Raw genomic sequence first — 19,765 nt, 5'->3', positions numbered from 1 at the left:
TTACCTTTCTTTCAGACTGTAGAGAAAAACAATCCTGCAGCTCAGAGGCTACCTCTATTATCTGTCAAGTTATGCAGAGCTTGGCATGACATACTCCTCCTCCTCTGAAGCATACCTAAATGTTTACTAACTTAGTTCTTCTTGTAGCACGAACAAGTGTTCTTCATTAACACATAATCCACTTCTCAAGAAAATTGTTTTAGCCTACATGTGTAGCCTAAATTTTAAAATAATAGTAATAATCAAAGATATTAGTATTCCTTAGAGTTAAAATGAAAGATTTTTTTTCCTCTCTGTGCTGAGCTTATATAGGACTAAATATAAGACAAAGAACAACTGAGGATTTTCTGAGGTTTGAAAATGTTCAGGCATCCAGCTACAAGATGATGTACTATCTACACAGTTACTTGAAAGAGTCCTATAAGGATGTTATTGACTATTGTAACCTGTGTAATATAGGATAAAGTGAAAAAAAACCATGGCAATGGCAATAAAATAGCATTCAAACCATCTGCATCTCAAATTATCCCAACTTGTTTAAAGTTACTGATTACTCTATTACATTATTTAACAGTGCTTTTTTTTTTTTTTTTTTTGACACTTCCATGATCTGATCACCACCTTATTCTGTCTTTCTGTTGTTATCTTGGGCAGTCCCATTCTAACTAATGGCAGCTGGAAGGTCCAGCCAAGTTCTCGATGATAGGAAAGCATTGCATAGACTCTGTTAAATTTTGCAAGTTATTAAAATATTTCCAGCTGTGTGCAAGGTTTGTTAACACATGGAAAACCCCTGTTTATTAAATTTTTAATATCTGTCATGCTTTATTTTCCCTGATTTTTACAATGTTCCCCTCCATCCCCTTTTTTGAGAATGGAGATTTTTTCATAGCAAAAAGTATTGCAAAAAAACTAAGATATACATCAAAAAGAAAGGTAATTCAATTATTCCTGTTTTGTGGCTAGCTCTGTAGAATTTGTAACCTCCTAGCTATCTACTGATCTGTGTTAATAACATGGCAGTTGTCGCTATGTACTCTGGTACATAATGGACATAATACACAGTATTAAAACCATTGTCATCTGAGGCATAATCTCTGCCTACAAAGTCACCTTTCTGGACTGAGAGAAATTATCATGTGATGTACATGAATCTCTCATTGAAAGGCAGCTTTCACCTCCATTTCCACATAAAAATTTGTATGGTGACAGAGAGATGTGGGGAGAAGAAGAGGAGAGGGAGAAGGCGCATGCAGAGCGCCGCTGGATTATGTCTGTCTGTCTGTTTATCTAACCACTGAACTGGCAGAGGGGGGGAAAGAGCAGCAAGAAGGGCAGAATCCTAAGCCTGTGTATAGATTCAGAAATGAAGAACTTTAATACTATTTGGCATGATGATTTTTAACTCCAAAGAAACTTTGTCTTTCTGCCAGTTACATTGTGGCCATATTTATGTACCAATATGCTTGCGGTGTTCTGTTATTTGGATGAATTATTTCAAACTTTAATTGGCAATCAAAAGTCAGTTGACAGAATGTGGCTGTATGGGATTAAAGCTGGATGCTGCCACTCTGTCATACAGAGTGTATCCACACAGCAGGTAAGTAATAATCACCCAGAAATGTTCTGCTGCACATATCTGATTACTTAAATTAATCTTTAATGTGAAATTATTCCCAAAAACTGGCCTCCAATTCACCTCACTGTGTTACAGAGAGAATCACACTGTTTACACATTCATAAAACACCAGAAACAGCCACATGAAAAATTTTCATTTCCCCCCCACCATTTTTTCACATGAAACACAAAAATTTTCATTAAAATTCGCTTATGTGCTGCATAATTTCCAATGGCAGATTTGACACTATATTTTGAAATAATTTTAGTATTCCCTCATTGTGATTTTTTGATTAAAATCCATAATTCTAGCCATGATAAAGTCAGGAAAGCGTTGGAATTCTCCAAGACTGCCAGGATAAATTAGTTGTGGGTAATAATTCCTGTTCAGTGTCCTGTGCTTAAATCTGAAAGTACAACAGTACCATCTGGACTGTAGCACAACGTTAGGTTATTAACGTTAAGTAAAGGAGGTGAAAAGGGACCTATGCTGTCACAAGCAATGAAACATGTGGATCACTGTGACAACAATGCAACTTTCATTGCTAATGCAATTATAGGTAATTAAGAGACAGAAATAGGGATGATTATTTTTTTTTCTCAGTAGCGTTTTAACTGCCTGTAATTATACATACCTGCATGAAATGATATTAATTTATACTATTTAACTACTGGTAAAAAGAGAATGTTTCTTAGCTTTGGTGTTCCCCTGTAATTAGATCTCAGCTTGCAATCTGTGTGATAAAAATAAATGCTCATGTGAGGAGGGGAGGACAAAATACAAAGAGACTGGTTCAACATTTATATCTCCCAAGTACAACTGGAATACGCTAGCATCACTATTCTTCTCACAATTTTCAAAACTACTGGAAATAAAATGCAGAAACCTTTTCCATGTTAGGCCAGAGTTTAGCTCGGCAGAAACTGTGACTTTGGAAGCAGTCACCCTCAGGCAGGTGCAACCTAAAAACTGAATAAACCCTCAGTAACTTTTGTTATGTTCTTACTGAGAAAACTCTCCCCTCCCTACTAACCACTCTGGCTAATGATGAAAAACGCCACCATTTACAACTTCACCTTTTGTCCCCTGAACCAAATGGCTGAAGCCGGCAGTAAGAATAATTCAATGTGACAGCAAATCTTTTTGCCCAGTGGGGGTCTTTTCTGAAGTGTGGCTATGAAAGCAATTTCCATGTTGATGATGATGATGACTGACGCCTTTATGATTCAGATCCAAACTAGTTTTAAAAAGCAAGAGGATCCCACTATGTCAAGCCACAAGGGTCTTCCCCTTTCAAAGGAAGTGAAATTGAGTTGATATATAGCACACATGGTACTTGCATTCCTTAAAAGAAAGCCACACAAAAATGTTATATATAATGTCATACTGTAGCAGAAATATTTGTAAACTCTTATCTGCAGATGTTAATAAGACAGCCATGAAAATCCAGTCAGATCTAAAGCTTGGCATTATTACTTCTCAGCCAAAGGATTTGTTCTAAAGTGCAAAATAACAAGAAATAAACTTTCAATAAACTTGCTTACATCTCAATAATTGCAAAAATCAAAGCCAACCCTAAGAAACTTCTTTGGATACTATTCTAATTTCCTGGGACTATACAACTGTTACTCTGCTTGCAACACAATCTTCCTGTGCTTAAAAAGCATAAATGAAAGACATACAGTTTTAAATTTGATGACTAAGATATCAGTGCCCAAGGTGGTACACGAGAGAAACAGACTGAGAATCTATTCTCTTATATAAAGAAAATATAAATACATATATAAGCATAGATAAAACACTGCTATTTATGCCAAACTCTGTTATGAATACAGATGTTTATATATATATATATATAATAAACTTAATATATAATACACAAAAATATAGAAAGCATAATAATATTTTCATATAATAAAACACTACTATATATAACTTTTATGTGGCACATGGCATTATATGAAATATTTGGATGTATATTATGTGTTATAAAAAGAAATAGCTTCTAAATAGTAACTTCTACAAGAACTTAACTTCCAAAATGAGCTGCTCAACCTACAGGAAGCCTTAAGTCTTGTATTTCATAAGTGTATCATAAAGCTTTGATACTAATTAATTTACACTGTAAGTTACTTGTAAAAACATTATAATATATTTCAAAACCTTAATTCTGTTTAACTTCACTATAATAATGGATTTTTTCCTAATAGAAACTGGCATAAATGGGTTCAATCATTGAGATCAATACAAATTGTTGCATAAGCTTAAATTTATCCACTGGATGAAAAGCAAAGACCTAATTAACTGTATCTTCATGTCCTTTCTTTCAAGTCAGTTTGCATTTCCAAAACCAAATATTAAAAATAAAACCAAGTCAAACTGACAAATACTGACCACAGAAATTCTTTTTAATTTCAGATATGTGTGAGGAGACAGAACAAACTTCATCCCTATGACACCAGCTTGCCACATGCTCTTTTCATTATGACTTCAACAGGTCCATGAGGAGAATCAATATAAAGTAGCCTGACATGCCAGAGCAGCTCACTGATACAGCACAAAGCATGTCCTGTAACCCTGAGACTACTGCAGTGGTATACTGGGTCTGGATGGATGGAGTCACTAAATGAATCTTCTTCCCAGCAGTCCACGGGTGTGGTAGTCCCCAGCTGTAGCTAAAACCATGCTGGTACCAGATCACTCTTTTGGCTGCTGCTGGACAGCGCCTGCTCAAAAGCATCAAGGCTTCTCTGCACACCCTTCCCCTTAAAGGCCAGGAGGAGGGGGTGGGTAAGAGGTTGGACAAGGACATAGCTGGGTTAGCTGAGCCAAACTGAGACTTTGGAAGCAGGGACTTTGGAAGCAGTTTCCCATGGGAAATTCCATACTGTACAACAGCATGCCCAGCAGTAAAACCTCAGGGGATGGAAGAGGAAAGGAGTATGTTTAGTGCTATGGAGTTTCTCTTCCAAAACAGCCACTACATGTGCTGAGGTGAGGCTCTGCTTTCCAGGGAGCAGCTGGACATTTGCTTGCAAATGCAAAGCAGCAAACAAATTTCTCATTTTGCTTTGCTTACTTGTGCAGCTTTTTCTTATTAATTTGTCTTCATAATCCACCAGTCTTTTTGCCTTTCTTCTGTTTTTCTCCCCATCTCTCAGGACAGGGGAGAGAGTTAAGGTGGGGCAGTGTTTGGCTGCTGGCCGTGGTCAACCTACCACAACTCATTTAGTGCAAATGGATGTCTACATTTCATGAAGAGAAGGCATTTTGCAAGACCAAAGCAGTATGTTATATTTTGGTTTTTTCACAGTAGCATCTATGTCTGAGAGGCTCTTAAAATAAAGTAGGAAAATAATGTATTTTTTTACCTTAACTATGCAGATATTTGTTGATGATATCTAAAATCATTGAGCCAGAAGAATACCTATCCTTGGAGATATACAAAGCTCAACTGGTCCTGAGTAACCTGATGTAGCTTTGAAGTCGGCCCTGCTTTTAGAGGGTGACATGGGCTCCAGTAATTGGTTATTAACTGAATTATTCCAGGGTTCTCTGATCTAGTACTCTTTGCTTCTTTCAGAGTACTATTTGAAAAAGCCATTTTCAGCTTTCCAGCAGGCTTGCAATGGCTTTAATGTAAAGTAATTTTCATGATAAGCCAAGCTGCCTGCATTCAGGAGTTGGGCTACTTGTTCTTTCTGTCTTTGATGGTATTTTTTTTTTTTCACCAACAAAGAAACCATTAATTAGAAACAACAAAAATGAATACAGGTCAGTAGTTAAAAAGATAGTGCCAAAGCAAAAGGCTACCCTAATTCTCAATTACTCTTCTCAGACTGGAAAAAAAAACTCTAACTCAGTAAGCATTACTTTAATTAAGTTTGAGCATTTATTACATTCACTGATGTGCAAGCATGCGGACCCGCTTTACTTCTCTGAGGAACACAGAGGAGCCAGAAGGGGCTGAAGCCAGGAGCCACAACTTCTAGTTGCAAAAAAGTCTCCTAACAGTCATCTAAGAAACAGCCAAAATGTGTGAGGAGTTTTCCCTGTTCAAGGCAGCCATATTAATGACATATAGGCTGAGCCTGACTTACAAGAACTTTTCATCTCCTCCTCTGCTGGTGAGTGGAGATATTTGAGAGTTGATTTCCACTGCATCCTACACAGTGTACAATTTAAAGGCATCAACTCCATCACCTAAGCATTCGTTGCCACTGCTAAAAAAGGTAGGTTGCCTTGACATGCTCACTGGCAGTGTCAGGACCACCTTTTCTGGATCACTGGATATTTTCAGAATATGAAGCACGTGTCAGTGTACCAGAGTATGGGTGATCTCTCCACAGCTTACCTGTCAATAATGGCACACATGTCAATGGTGACATTGGCAAAACTTCCCAGCTCTCCTTGCTCCACCGCATGCAAATCCACCAGCTGATCATCCACATGAATACTCTGCATGCATCCTTGGAAAGAATGCTCAAATAGGGAGTGATCTGAGTCATTCATCTGTACAGGAAACCCTGCAGAGAAACAAAATAAAGAGCATTATTAACCTCAACTAATATGACTTAAGCCAGGATATTTTCAAAGGACAAGAAACACAAGTTTCCTAGATGAGGGCAGAACAAAGCAATGTGGTAAGGAAATATTATAAAGTTATCAATTTACATTGCAATGTTATTGATTTAAGTAATTGTCAACTATTGGAAGGAATTTATACAGTACAGCTGATGATTTTTGTCTAAATGATGGAAGTTTTCTGCTACCTTTTCCTCCAGTATTTTATGCTGCTGCTTCTCATTCCTTCTTTCTCATACAAATATTTTTTGAGTAGGAAAAGGATTTATCTCCTTGCTATATTTTAGAACTCACATTCTAGTTTCTCTGATTTTTCCCACTACAGATGCAGCCATTAAGGGAATTTCCAGTTCAGCCTTCTCTAGAACTAGGTTTCCAGTCTTTGTCACTTTGTCTTTTTGTTCATGGACAAAGAAACTTGTGTGGGAATCTTTATAAAAACTTGAAAATAGTTCCTAAATCTAACGTCCTTGATCACTTCTGAGGAATCTGAGGACATTCTGTAGTATTTTCATTTTTGCTCCGAATACATTAATTTTCTTGTGTGTTTGAAGGTGGTTTACAAAAGATGAGAATGACTGAGTGTCTTGCTCAGGCTAAAAGGAAGAGAGACAGAGTATGTTTGTATGCAATTGTTTAACTGAATGCCCTTCAGAAGTGAACATGTCAATTTACTTGAGAAAAATGTCCTTGATAAGACAGTGGAGAGACTAATTCACTACTTATAAACCTTCAACAAAGTACTCCCTGAAAAGACAGAATTCATTTAAGATGGGAGCAGGAAGGAAGAGGGAGGGGGAACGACAGTTTATTGAAAAGAAAAGAAGGTAAAGAAGGTAAAGATCCTGAAAAATTCATAATGGTGTTGCAGATATCAGCTAGGTAGATGTCCAGCCATACACTACTTTTCTGACAAAGGTAAAATATCATACACATTTGCTGTGGTGGCTAAGACAGATTTTACAGCTCCCATTCCTTCTCCAGCTTTTCTAGCCATCTTGCCAATCTCCAATGCCTGATGGCCTCTTCAATAGCATTTGTGGACACAGGAGAATAAAAGATTATCAAACTGATATTATTTGAACAATGGCAGAAAAAAGTAATGAACCTAATTTTAAATTTTGTTCCTGGATACAGTTTTTCACACGCCACATAAATAGTTGAATTGGCTGAAAAAGTGGGCAACAGGTAGAAAAACAAGCAACAGGTGACTGAGGTCAGATGATGCCTAATACAGCACCTATAATAAAAAAACCCCACAACTAGTTACACATAAGTCTTTGCCAAAATCTAATTAAGATACATTTTAACTAAAAGGCTTTGTCAGAGATTTCATATCATCACAACACTTTTTAAAATTTTCTAAAGTGATCCCGCCCATCAGCTAAATTTGTTTTTGGTAGCTTCTAAATTTCCCTGACTCACTTTAGTAAAAATTATATTCAGAGTTCACTGGTGGTGGCAAAGAATTAATCAGGGATGCTACAGTAATTAAGCTGGGACAGTGCTACAAGTTAGTTCTGACAGGTATCTCAAAAAGTTGGGCTTGCCTTGAAGTTGTATCAGCTCTGGACTAGAATTATGACACTATTACAGGAAGCCATAAACTGCTATGAGACGCATATATAACAACGTCACACTAACACACATTTGATGGAGAAGGAAAGGCTCCTTGAGAATCCCCCAAATGCCTAACTAGTGCATAATAACCTCATCAGATCAAATGTCACCCCCCAAAAAAAAACCTCAACCAACCAACCAACCAACCAACCAACCAACCAAAAAAAGTGCTAATCATGGACTGTAGGAGGTGTTATTTTGGACAGGCAGAAAAGTTGTAAGGACATGACCTAAATTGTCTTTCCAGCAGGGCATTGGCTAGTGACTTATCTGATGAAAAGAGGACAGGGCCTTCAAAAACCTGCCTCCTACTTTCTTTAAGTTGTTCTTTCTAGTGACTGATTAAACTGATTTGTGTGAAGCTTTATAGGCAACAGAAGAGAGAGACAAAAGTGCAAGTTAGTTCTGTGTTTGGTGATGCAAGCACAATATTTGCATGTTCCTACCAGGCTCTTTCCCCAGTTATATTTAAACTGCTTACTCTTTCAGTATAATTGTCTGGTTTTGAACTGTCACTGAACCCTAGAACTCCTCCCAAGCAAGAATCCCCAAAATAACACAAAGCATATTTTCATTCAGCTCTTCAGTGCAATACCAGAGCAGGGCAGGAAATCTGCATATCACCTTTGGATTCAGAGCACTTCCACCATTCCTTCAGTTTAAATATTAAATTCAAGGTTATCAGCAGCGGCGTGTACAGTAATATTCATGTAAACCCTGCAAAGCCAAGGAAATGATACAGATACATCTGAATATAATGAAAGATTATCCACCATCCTAAAAATACTAATTGAAAAATAAGATCAAAACTGAGAGCCACAATACACTGTTGACATCAAAAAGAATATAAACCAAATATCTAAGTTAAAAATGTATTCAACAATTTGAGACCATTCTAGAACAAGCCACAGAGGTATTTCAATACATGATTCTCAGCTTTACTGCACCTGAGGTATGCACTATATTAGTGCACAGCTATAATTGCTCTCCGACACATTCTGCAGTTTGCTACAGGTTGAACCTGTACACAGAGAAGTGGCAGCTGGGTCCCTCAGCCTCAATGGAGACCCCATGTCCTTGGGTTTACTGGCTGAAGCAGGAGGGAGTTGTGGGATGCAGTGGCTGGAAGTGGCAGCTGCTACTAACCTAACTACATAAATCAATATTTTTCTCTATTATCCAAGAGAGTGGTGTACACTGAGTGTTAATCAATTTAGAATTCTGAATTTTGCATCTATAAATGGATGAAAACTATAATTTTCCCATGCAAATGTCTTTGCCTGTCTTGCTGCTATTCCCTTTGCTGTTTCTAGTCATGTAAGAAACTGGAAGAGGCAGGAGTTTTATGCACTAGTACAGCACATTTCATAATAAATCTGTGGGGCTGACTGGGTGTCAAAGCATTTCAGTCATGCTATACTCTAACAGATATGCTAAGAGGTAATTTCAAAAAACAATTCCCATTCCACAGGGAATGGAGGAATGGGTTTTTCCAACTATATGCTTCTCATAAAAACCAAGAAAAGCTACTAGATAAGCCTTACCCACATTGTTTTTGAACTACCAGGTATACAGTCTAATGTCCATTGGTTTTGGTGAGACCTGGACATTTAAGACTATTCTGGACAGAATCATTTGGGGCAAAGCTTCTGCCTCAAATGCAAAGCTCAAAATTACCTAGTACCTTGTGGTTTTAATTCAATACATAAGAAAATACCTTCCCCTTCCAGATTCCCATTATTGAGACATGATTCACTTCCTCATCCTTCCCACAGTGAATGAAATTTTAAATAAATGAAGTTCGCTAACAAAAGCTGACAGTAATGTCGGAACTAGGAAGGCTAAGTAATGGATGAACAATTTGTACAGCACTTCATTGATCTGCTTGTTGACAAGAAACTATGTACATTTTAAAAATGCACATAAAATTCAGTTTGCACAATCCAAAACAATGTTCATGCTTATGCTTACAAACACATCTTTAATTCAGGTAGACTCCATTATCCTGTAATTTCTGACATAAAGAATCTGTATATTACCATTTTATTTTTAGTATTTAAAGATCACAAAGAGAGGGATTATACTGCAAAGGTCAGACAAAGATTAAATCTGAATTTTCCAGTATTCAAGAAAAATTGTTTCCAGGACTTCATTCTGATGTACTAAAAACAGAACAGCCAAATTCTGGATGCAGCTTTTGATTTTAGTTCAAATTTTCAAGAAAAATCAGAAGAGCTAGAATTTAAATTAATGCTATTTCTTTTGTTAAGTCACTTTAATATAATAAAATAAATGAATGAAATAAACTATAATAAATACAATAAAACACCTATAAAATTAAAAACATATTCCTTTTCCAGTGTCAGGATCTATTATGTCTCTTTTCGAATCAGCTGAGTAAGATTCTACCAAAGGCATTCTAAAAAAGGAAGTAGAAGGAAGAATATTCAGGTTCATGTTATAATAACAGAGGAATGTATATATAGTCATAACACCTAATGCATTACTTGTTTCTGAGATTTGATCTAAGAATTAAATATCATACTAGATTCTGCATGTACAATCAGAGATTACTTTGTACCCCTATATTAAGCACTCAGATTTTCTTTGAAATATAATGCAAATTCTATTGTAAAAAGAAAGCAGTTTTTCTTTATGGTATTATGTTGGGATTTTTTTTCCTTTTATGAGTTTTGTAAGTTAATGATGGGCCAATGACTGTATTCATATGGAACTTGATATTTTACTTCTTTAATCCAATAAATACACTTAATTTAAAAAAATAGTAACTAGTATCTTTAATATCTAACCAGTAATCCATATTATGTTATCTTCAACTAGTTGCATGGTAGCTGGAGGATAATCAATAAAAACTGAGTGATTTAAATTCTGACAGTGATTTTTATTAGTAAGGTTTTCAAGTATATGCCCAGGACTCCTGCTATGTAGAATGAGAGAAAGGAAACAAAGCTCTTTATCTGTCAGGATAAATAGCAGCACAGTCTCGTTGAAGGCTCAAGTAATCAAATTTTCTATATATATCAAACAGAGTTAAAAGATGTTATTCTGATCCACAGAACAAACCCCAAACTCAGTGCCTAACAGTGTATTTACATTGAAGATATAGCTGATGTTTCACATGTTAATAAATAGGAAAAAATACTGAAAGAAAAGCTTGATCCACCTACCAATTCAGATTCACTGTATTTTATCCTTGTTTCAGTCAGATCAGAATGGAGCCTAAGTGTCAAGTGTAACACAGGCAATAACTCTGGAAAACTAGAAGAGTCCTACTCCAAGAGCATGAAATAAACCAAACAAATTGCAGATGGGATGAAGAGCATGAATTAAAATATAATATTTTTTGTCAATTTGTATAAAGATTTTTTTAAACTGTAGTTTTCTTTCTGTATTAGGGAATATAAGGACTAAGGATGGAATTTGCAATGACATTTGGATCCCACGTTTATCAACTGTAAAGAAGTGTTCTGATAAACATAGAATCATATAATCATGAAAATAAAGATGAAAGTAAACATGACTTTAGCATCTTTCAGCTTGGTGGAATGTAGAAAAGACAAACAAGGATGGGGACTACAATTTGTCTCTCTGTGTTAGAAAGTCACCAACTTCTTGAATAAGTAATTTTCTAATAAATTAATCTTTACTTTGCCCTCATTGTTTTGTTTATGGAAATACAGAGGTTGACAACAAGGCAGTGCATTCTAACCCAAAAAATCTAAATTACTAACCTAAGAAACCCAAATATGACTATACAGAGAGAAAAACAGAGTTTACTAAAGCTAGAGTTTAGAACAAGAAGATGATGTGCTTCTAGCCCTCCTGGGACACACATGAGCCCATTGGTAAAAACAAGCTAGCATTAATGAAGTCTCTGGTGGACTTCCCATAATGTTCTCTGTACATGTCATTTGTAGCGTGATGAAAAATTTAACTCGATCTCACAAGAATCGGCAGCACTTTCTACCAGTGGTGTGATTCCTGAATTTTTTTTCTCCCTTGGAAATCTGCTCTTCACCCATACCTTCTTCTCTAAGAATATTTTATCACCAGTTTTATGCTTATTAATTGGAGCCAGTTCTGGAGAAGTATTGACATTTTTCAGTCTCTCTCTATACTATAATTCCTTAACTCCCAGCTGTATTTCCTTGCAAGTTCTTGATAGACAGATTTTTTAAAAAGAAGCTTCTAAGACCTCTCTACTTGAAGTATGAAGAATACCAATACAGCACTACAGACTTTACTGTGTGCCAGAGAAATTCTAGGGTTATGTGACCAAGCCATAGATATAGGTCATGCAGAGCAGCAATAGGTTATCTGAACACGTAATTATACTGGTATTGTTTATAAGCAGTCATCAAAGAAAGAAACAGGAAGATAAGAAAAAGTCCAAAGGTACTCAGATGATAACAGCTGAGCAACCAGCTGTGAACAGACTATCCTCAAGCCACAACACGACTTGCACAAATACTACTTTACAAGAAATTAAATGCCTAGGATGACAGCCCAAGAAAAAAAAATAGAGGAATACAATTTTGAAGGCACTGACAAAAGCATAAACAAAAGCCAGGCATACTGTCTTTGGTAGCAAACAGGAAAATTGCTGACAGTAACAAGGAAGGGTATGACTACAGTATAATTGTCTCTTTTACCAGCTGTGTTGATTCTGTACTTCTCTCAGATTGCTGTGGACCTTAGCGTGAGCAGCAGTGGACTTCTCAAGAAGAACTGTTTTGAGACAATTTTCCAAATGCTTGCCACAGAATTCATATTCAAATATGTTTGGGACTTCCAAATACTGTTGGAAAATAGCGGGCTTGTAACCCAGGTTGCATGGTAATGGCACCACTTCAGTTGGAAATGAACTACAGTGGGCACTGAAGTACATCTCACCTTTAAGTTTGATATCTCTTTCCTTTTCCTTTATTTTTCTGTGCCAAAGGAACTATTTTATTAGCAACCTTAGCTAACTATGAATATGGTAGCTCTCCTATTTTCAAAGTTGTTTCCTGCCAAATATGTAGACCATGTCATTTTCCTATAAGGAGATTGTGTGGAAGATTGTACCCAATCACAGGTCTGTTCCCAGATCACATAGAAACTGGACTACATGTTAAAAAATCAATGTGCTATATTGTTACTGGGAGAAAATTTAAATAACTTAGCAAAACACAAGCATGATTTTCATTCACGAGAAATTATTCCAGTCTTAATAAATACCCCACGAAATCTGAAGGTACTGCTTGTTTAAGTGGGAAAACTTCATACGCTAGTTCAAATAATACTGACATGGAAAATAAATATTTTCTGATAATTCAGAATACTTCTAGATTCAGAAAAGAAACTACCTATTAGTGTTCTTACATAAAAATATTTAATGGAAAAATACCTGTTGCAAACCAGGTATAACCAGGTATAACTAGGTATAACAGTCTATTTGAGAATTGCTGCTGCAGAATTTTCATCTCTCAGAGCCATAGACCTTACAAACACAAGCATATACCAACAGTCACCAAAATATAAGATGAACCACTACTCAGTGGTGGATGAGAACAAATGCAATTATTGCATGAGACTACTTTTAATGATTTTAGAGATGGAGAAGATGAGCCTATCTCTCCCAGTTCCATGACCATGAGAAATTTCATGACTTCTCCCTCTTTATTGTTTCTGAAGTTTTTCTGGTTTTCTGTAGGTTGGATGAAACCAAACTTTTGTCCAGATATTTGAGAGTTAAAACAAAACATTTTTGTCTACTGCAAAAAAAAAAAAAAAAGGGACTAAATATTGCTATCACATTATGGTTGCATCTAAAAACGGGGGTCATAAAGGTAAAGAATTTGGTAAAATAGCATCAATAATACACAGAGGTGTTAAAATTTATAGTTGTTCAAATCACAACAAAAATAGATCATGTATTATCTACTCAATGCACACATAATTTTCCAGCTTTTTTTTTGACTCGCTGTTCTACTTCCCTTGTGTTGTGTTTTTTTTTCCTTTTTCTCCAAAAATCACTCTAATTCCTGCCTACTTCAATAGAGTTTGAGAGTAGTCAGCCACTAAAGACATAAATAAAGGGTTCTCAGGAAAAGTAGACTAAAAAGACAAACAACTAACTTAAAAGAGAAATTTAACATATATTTAATCCTTTACTTAGAAAATGGCAGTGAAGAAAATAAATGGACACTGAGATAGTAATAAAGTTAATATAAATAACACCATTAAATGGAAGACAAATGGAAAACAGCCCATATTATTTGAAATAGTTCACTTACTATGAGGCATTTAAACACAGCTTTATGTCTTAGTACAAAGGCAACTCTGTTTCCCGGTAGAGTAACAGTTAAATAAATTAATAAAACTCTTTTTATATCATCTGAAAAACTAAAACCAATAAAAATGCATTCTGTTGTTTTAAGATGAAGGTTTTATTACCTTTATATGTCAGCGTTCATTAATAAAAATGTGCATGCACAAACCTAAAATATGTAAGCAGCAAGAGGTCTGTTTTGGAGTAAACTCTGAAGATGTCCTGATATTCCTTTTTAGATAATTCTTCAAATAACTTGCAAATAAGAGTAATGGCAGCAAGTTTCAATTATCACTTACTGACTTGCAGAGAAGAAGTAAGAACAATCACTGCTACCAGTCTTGGCTAATTTAAGTCAATCTAACACTTTACTGCAATTTCTGTCTCATTTTATAGGATATGATAGAAAAGACAGAAAGCCACATAATGATTAAATTGAAGAAAATTTGTACATTACATTACTCATATAATACATCTATCATAGGCTTTCTATTGTATAACAAAGAAAATAAATATATACTAGATTTTCATAGTTACTGTTACTTCATTTGTGCCAAAAATACCTGGTGAAGAAAAAAAAAAATCTAGATATTGCCAGAGATAATTACAGTTAGGGAGATAAAAGCAGCAAAAAATACTCTATCCCTATTTACTGCCTTTAAGAGCTGTAGAGTGTGGATATTGCACTGTTTGCATTAATTGTATAATCTTATTTATGGCTGCTACATGAACTTATTTGGTATTTTTACATACTGCAAATAGCAGCTACAATACCACTAATGTGAATTTACTTAAAATGAAAGTAGTGGTATAGAAGGCATTGAACCAATTCCGCTAACAGATTAACATGATTTACTTTCACCTAAGAGATTTATATTTTAATCAACAGTTACTATTTCAGTACAGTTAGCAAAGGTGTCAAAATGAAAGCATTTAGTGATGAGTAGCTAACCACCCAAGACAAATCCTTTGAGCTACAGTTTGTACGACCTCAGTATGCCACTTTGAGGTGAACAGCACCAGTTTGGAATTAAGATTCGGTTTAGGTACCTTAGCCACTATTTTTAGTTTCAGGCCATCCATTGAACATTCTCCAGTATTCCCAATTTTCTCACTGAGCTCCTATTATCCTGTGTCAACTATAACTACAGACAGTACTGAGCTTTCCAGAGATTTACCAAGAGAATAGAATTATCTTTTGATTCCAAAGACTTGCTTGGAGCCTGGTCGTTAATAAATTCTGATACATATTTAACATGGGAAAAGTGATCAGATTTGAAGTGAATTCAGATATTCTGTGCATCTTAAATGTCTATTCTGACACTTCTGTTAACAGTATCTTATGACACTTTAACTTATAGACTTAAATTTAATTTTTCATACTCCCAAAACTACATTAAGCATATAAATCAATTTATATTCCATTTATGTGCTTTCATATTCATCTATTTAGTATATCACCCTATGGATGGTCTCTACAGGTCAAAACCAAGGATGCCCATTAAATGTACAAAGTGGCTTTGAAGAACATCACTGTTGATTCCTAAGGGGAAAACGGGAAAAACTTTAAAAAAGGAGACTATTTTAAGTCATCATAAAAATTGTCACTTTTTTTTTGTGCTAAGCTTAGATTTTCCTTGATTAATCATATTTTTGTACACATATTCACATAAAATTACATTATCTGAGTAATTAAGTGCATTTAGTTATGTAGTACTTAATGAAGCTCCTATAAAATGTCACCAAATTAAATGAAAAGGCTGTCCTTATGCTTATTAGAATCTTGTACAATAGTTATAGCAGTTAAATTTAAAATCTCAGCATTACAAACTACAGAACTGATTAAGAAGTTTTTGCTCTTCTCCTACATTTTCAGTTCATAATAACTTTAAAGACTTATAATAACTGTAAAGACATATGAATCAAAATTGTGAAAATGGTTCTTTTCTTATCAGTTGCATTTTTAATATGTCTTAGGTGAAGACAAGAGGAAAGAAATGCAGGGTAAAGAGAGAAAATTGCATGATCATTCTGACACTTAAAATGTAAACATAGCAATTAATAGTGATTAGTACTCCCTGCTCTTTTTAATAGACTAGCTATGCCATTTGCTTGTATTATGAGATATTTATAAACTGCTTGAATTACAGACACATTTGGGGAGAGTGCCTGATTTAACTTAATATAAGTGTTTAACTCAGTGGAAGAAGAGAACTTTATATCTGGGGTTTTTGTTTTGGGGTTTTTTTGTGGGGGAAGGGTTGTGACTTTTTTGGGGAGGTTTTTTGTGTGGGTTTTTTTTTAGTTTTGGTTTTTGGCTTTTCTTGTTTGTTTCTTTTTCAGGAATTCATTATTAGCTAAAAAAAAAATATTTAGCTTTCTTATTGCTATTTAGAAATACAAATATAGAAATAGATTGCCAGTAAATTGTCTTTCCAAATTTAAAGAAAAATATCAGAGAAACCCTACAATGTAGATACACACATTGTTTCCTTTCTGAATTTGAACTAATTTATCTGTTGCACATAATTTGTAACTATTTCAAGTGAAGTTATCAACTCTTAAATTTATTGTGAGTGGAAACCACTCACATGACAGTACATATCCCACTTATATTAATATTAGAAAGAAATCCATAAAATTAATCAGAATGAGCTCTGGGCAAAATAATAACAATAAAAATAATTTTCAGTTATCTCCATAATTCTTTAAATCTCTTAGAGTGGGAACATTTAAGCAGAAAGAAACAAGAGTGTATTTCTGTCTTACCCCTGGGACTTAAATGTTGGAAAGGAGTAACATTCTGTCACATTTTCTTTAACTATTTTTTTCTAAATTGATACTTTTCTCTCACTCAAAAAAAAAAAAAAAAGGAACTTATCTTTAATCTTGTACAATTAGGAAATTAATGAAAAATTTCCAGCTGTTGAGTTATGATGCATTTCTTCTTTCTCAGCTCATCCAACCTTTACTCTGTTACAAGCCTGCTCACTCAAAACAAGGAATACATAAACAGTACAGAATTTGTGGAAAGTACAATACAAAAATTAATTTAACATCAATCTTCTATCTTTTTTAAATAATAATAAAAAAAACGTCAGGCAATTTGTTTTCAAAGAAATTGAATGAAACTTCGACCTTAAACCACAAAATAATCCTTCTTTTTTCTTCCCAGGAGAAATATCATGTCCAATGACACAAAGGAGATTTCTTAAACACCATAGCTGACTGTTCAAAAGCACAGCAGGCATAGCAGTAAAGCCTCGTAGAGTAGTGAGTCAACACAAAGTCAATGAGAGTTTTTTTGAATAGCAAGTTACAGGACTTAACTGTGATAAATTGCCCTAGCCTTATTAAATTTTCTCTTGAAAGTGCTTTAGGATGCATGATATTGATTGACTGACATGCAGAGGAATTATGTTATTTTCTTAAGAGAAAGATTTTTTTCTTTTCTTTTCTTGGAAATATACACTGTAAAGTACTCAGGAAAAATAATGTTATTGATATGCTGCCTCCACGATGGATTTTCTCCTACTGTATTGCTGAATGACTCCTACCAAAATGACTGAAGCAGTTCAGTGAGTCAAGGCAAGTTATGCAAAGAATATTACAGCTACCCAAGTATAAAAGAAATCTTAACTTTTTAAGATTTTGTTGGGGGTTTTAGTGGTTTTTTTTTAATGCAATATTTATAGTCTTAACTATTCAAAATAATCATAGAAGTTATAAAGTATGAAAATAAAAATATTTATTTTCACTGGGAATTTAACTAAAGTCTATAGTAGGTATCAGGCAGTTACCTTCTATTTTTATGGACACTGGCTTCTTCATTGAGACCTCAGAGACCATGAAAATAAAAACAAAAATTACAGTCATTTATGAAAAATAAAACTATAAAATCACAAACCAATTTCATTTAAGGTGATCCAAATTCCTCTTCAGGGAACACCAGATTAGGGCAGGTTGCTTAGGGATGTGTCCAGTTCACTGTCTGTGAGGATAGAGATTTCAGACCTTCTGTGGACAAGTTGTATGTATATTACATCACTCTCATAGCTGAGAAATGTGTCCTTGTATTTAATAAGTGTCTGTTACTTTTTATTTTCTTATCATGTTCCTCCAAGCAAAGACTGGATCCTTCTTCTCTAAACGCTTGGAGCTTCAACTCCAGCTGAGCTTTGGCTTTCCCAGTTTCAGCTCTGAACTATGGGCAATGATTCTGTATTCCTCTTGGGTAGCCAATCTCTGCTTCTGTGTGGTGTGTTGTTTCCTTCTTGCATTTGAACTCTGGGTATTCTCTTTTTCCCTATAGCTATTGATAGCTTCTTTCCAACAATACAAATTATTGAAACAGATCTGTTTAACTATGCAGAAAGCCCGGAGCTGTATGTATGGCATTAAGTTCCAGTTACTTATGTACAAACACTTTTTATTTTTTCCTGGGAAAGAACAGGAAAATCGATTATAACATAAATTGCCCTATTGTCCACTCCCTTCCTATTGTGTCCATTGCTGGCTGTTAGAGTGACACCTCACAGTGCCGCTTTGGTAGACCTTTGTGCAGACTGAAGCAGGGGATGTAAGAACTGTGGATGATATTTTTTGCTCTTGTCTATGAAATATAGGCATTTTGGGGAAGCCCTGAAAAAGATGAGGGATTTGACTCTAGATGAACTCTGCTAAAAGGTAGAGCACAGGAGTTACAGAAGAGTTATGCTGTGTTACACCAGGGTGATTTTGTTGTCATTTGGACCAAAAGGAGTTTTTGCAGAGGAGATAAGGGAAAGACAAAAATCATAAAGGTTATTATGGGGATGCTGGAATTGGATAAGCCAATTCCAAATCTGGGGAAAAGAAGAGGAGCCAAAACATTTTAGAAAGCTCTTATACTAAAACAAAATACAGCTGAGAGGGAACTAGGAGTTTTACAAGAATATAAAGTATTACTAACTTGTTCACTGACTGTGTACACCCATCTAATTCATAATTTTATATTCAGTGAAATAGCACTTAAAGATTCACCTGGTTTAGAAAAGAGACAGATAACCACAAGAATTTTCTCTGATTATGTCTTGGATTGTCTGAATTTGCTAAAAGTGAAAAACCAGCCTTCTGAATTTTGTGTTTAAAGTGAACAGAGCAGCAAGTATATGCAATCAAACAAGCAAAAAGGGAAACAAAAATGTGACTTAGCTTCTCTTGGTAAACTAATAAGGATGCTTAGACAATCTGAACTATATTACTGACTCCATACAGGGTTATATGTGCCCAAAAATTATAGACATAACTTAAAAAAAAAGTGGTTTTACATTTGTAGTTTAAGTCCACAATTCCCTTTTTTTTTGAGAAATCATGTCAGTCCATTTATATAGAAGTTCAATAAAAAAGACTTATTCTCTCAAATTATTTATCTTATCTTGTTGGCAGCATTATCTTGATAATACAGCTCTAAATAGCAAGGCAACAGAACAGAGGAGACCTGTTGCTACATCCTATCTAACTTTATTATCAGAAAATTTTGTCTGTGTTGAGAAGGTGTTAAGTAGTGAAGTCCTTGTAGCACATGTGATTGAAAACTAGCCTTGAACATAATGACTCAAACAATATT

General features: G+C 35.0%; 1 protein-coding gene across 2 annotated transcripts in view; it reads right to left on the bottom strand.

The window, feature by feature from the left end:
- The window catches only part of CNTNAP2 (contactin associated protein 2), a 1,020,441-nt gene that overhangs the window by 389,391 nt on the left and 611,285 nt on the right, over positions 1–19,765 (bottom strand). For both annotated transcript variants that reach the window (XM_068202989.1, XM_068202997.1), the window contains one exon: positions 5,974–6,145. In XM_068202989.1, the coding sequence (XP_068059090.1) occupies positions 5,974–6,145 (172 nt within the window). The remainder of the gene's footprint in view (positions 1–5,973; positions 6,146–19,765) is intronic.

Source organism: Anomalospiza imberbis, chromosome 1, assembly GCF_031753505.1.
Source record: "Anomalospiza imberbis isolate Cuckoo-Finch-1a 21T00152 chromosome 1, ASM3175350v1, whole genome shotgun sequence".
Lineage (NCBI taxonomy): Eukaryota > Metazoa > Chordata > Aves > Passeriformes > Viduidae > Anomalospiza > Anomalospiza imberbis.
Note: the sequence above shows the minus strand (reverse complement) of the source record. Positions and strands in the feature narration are given on the sequence as shown.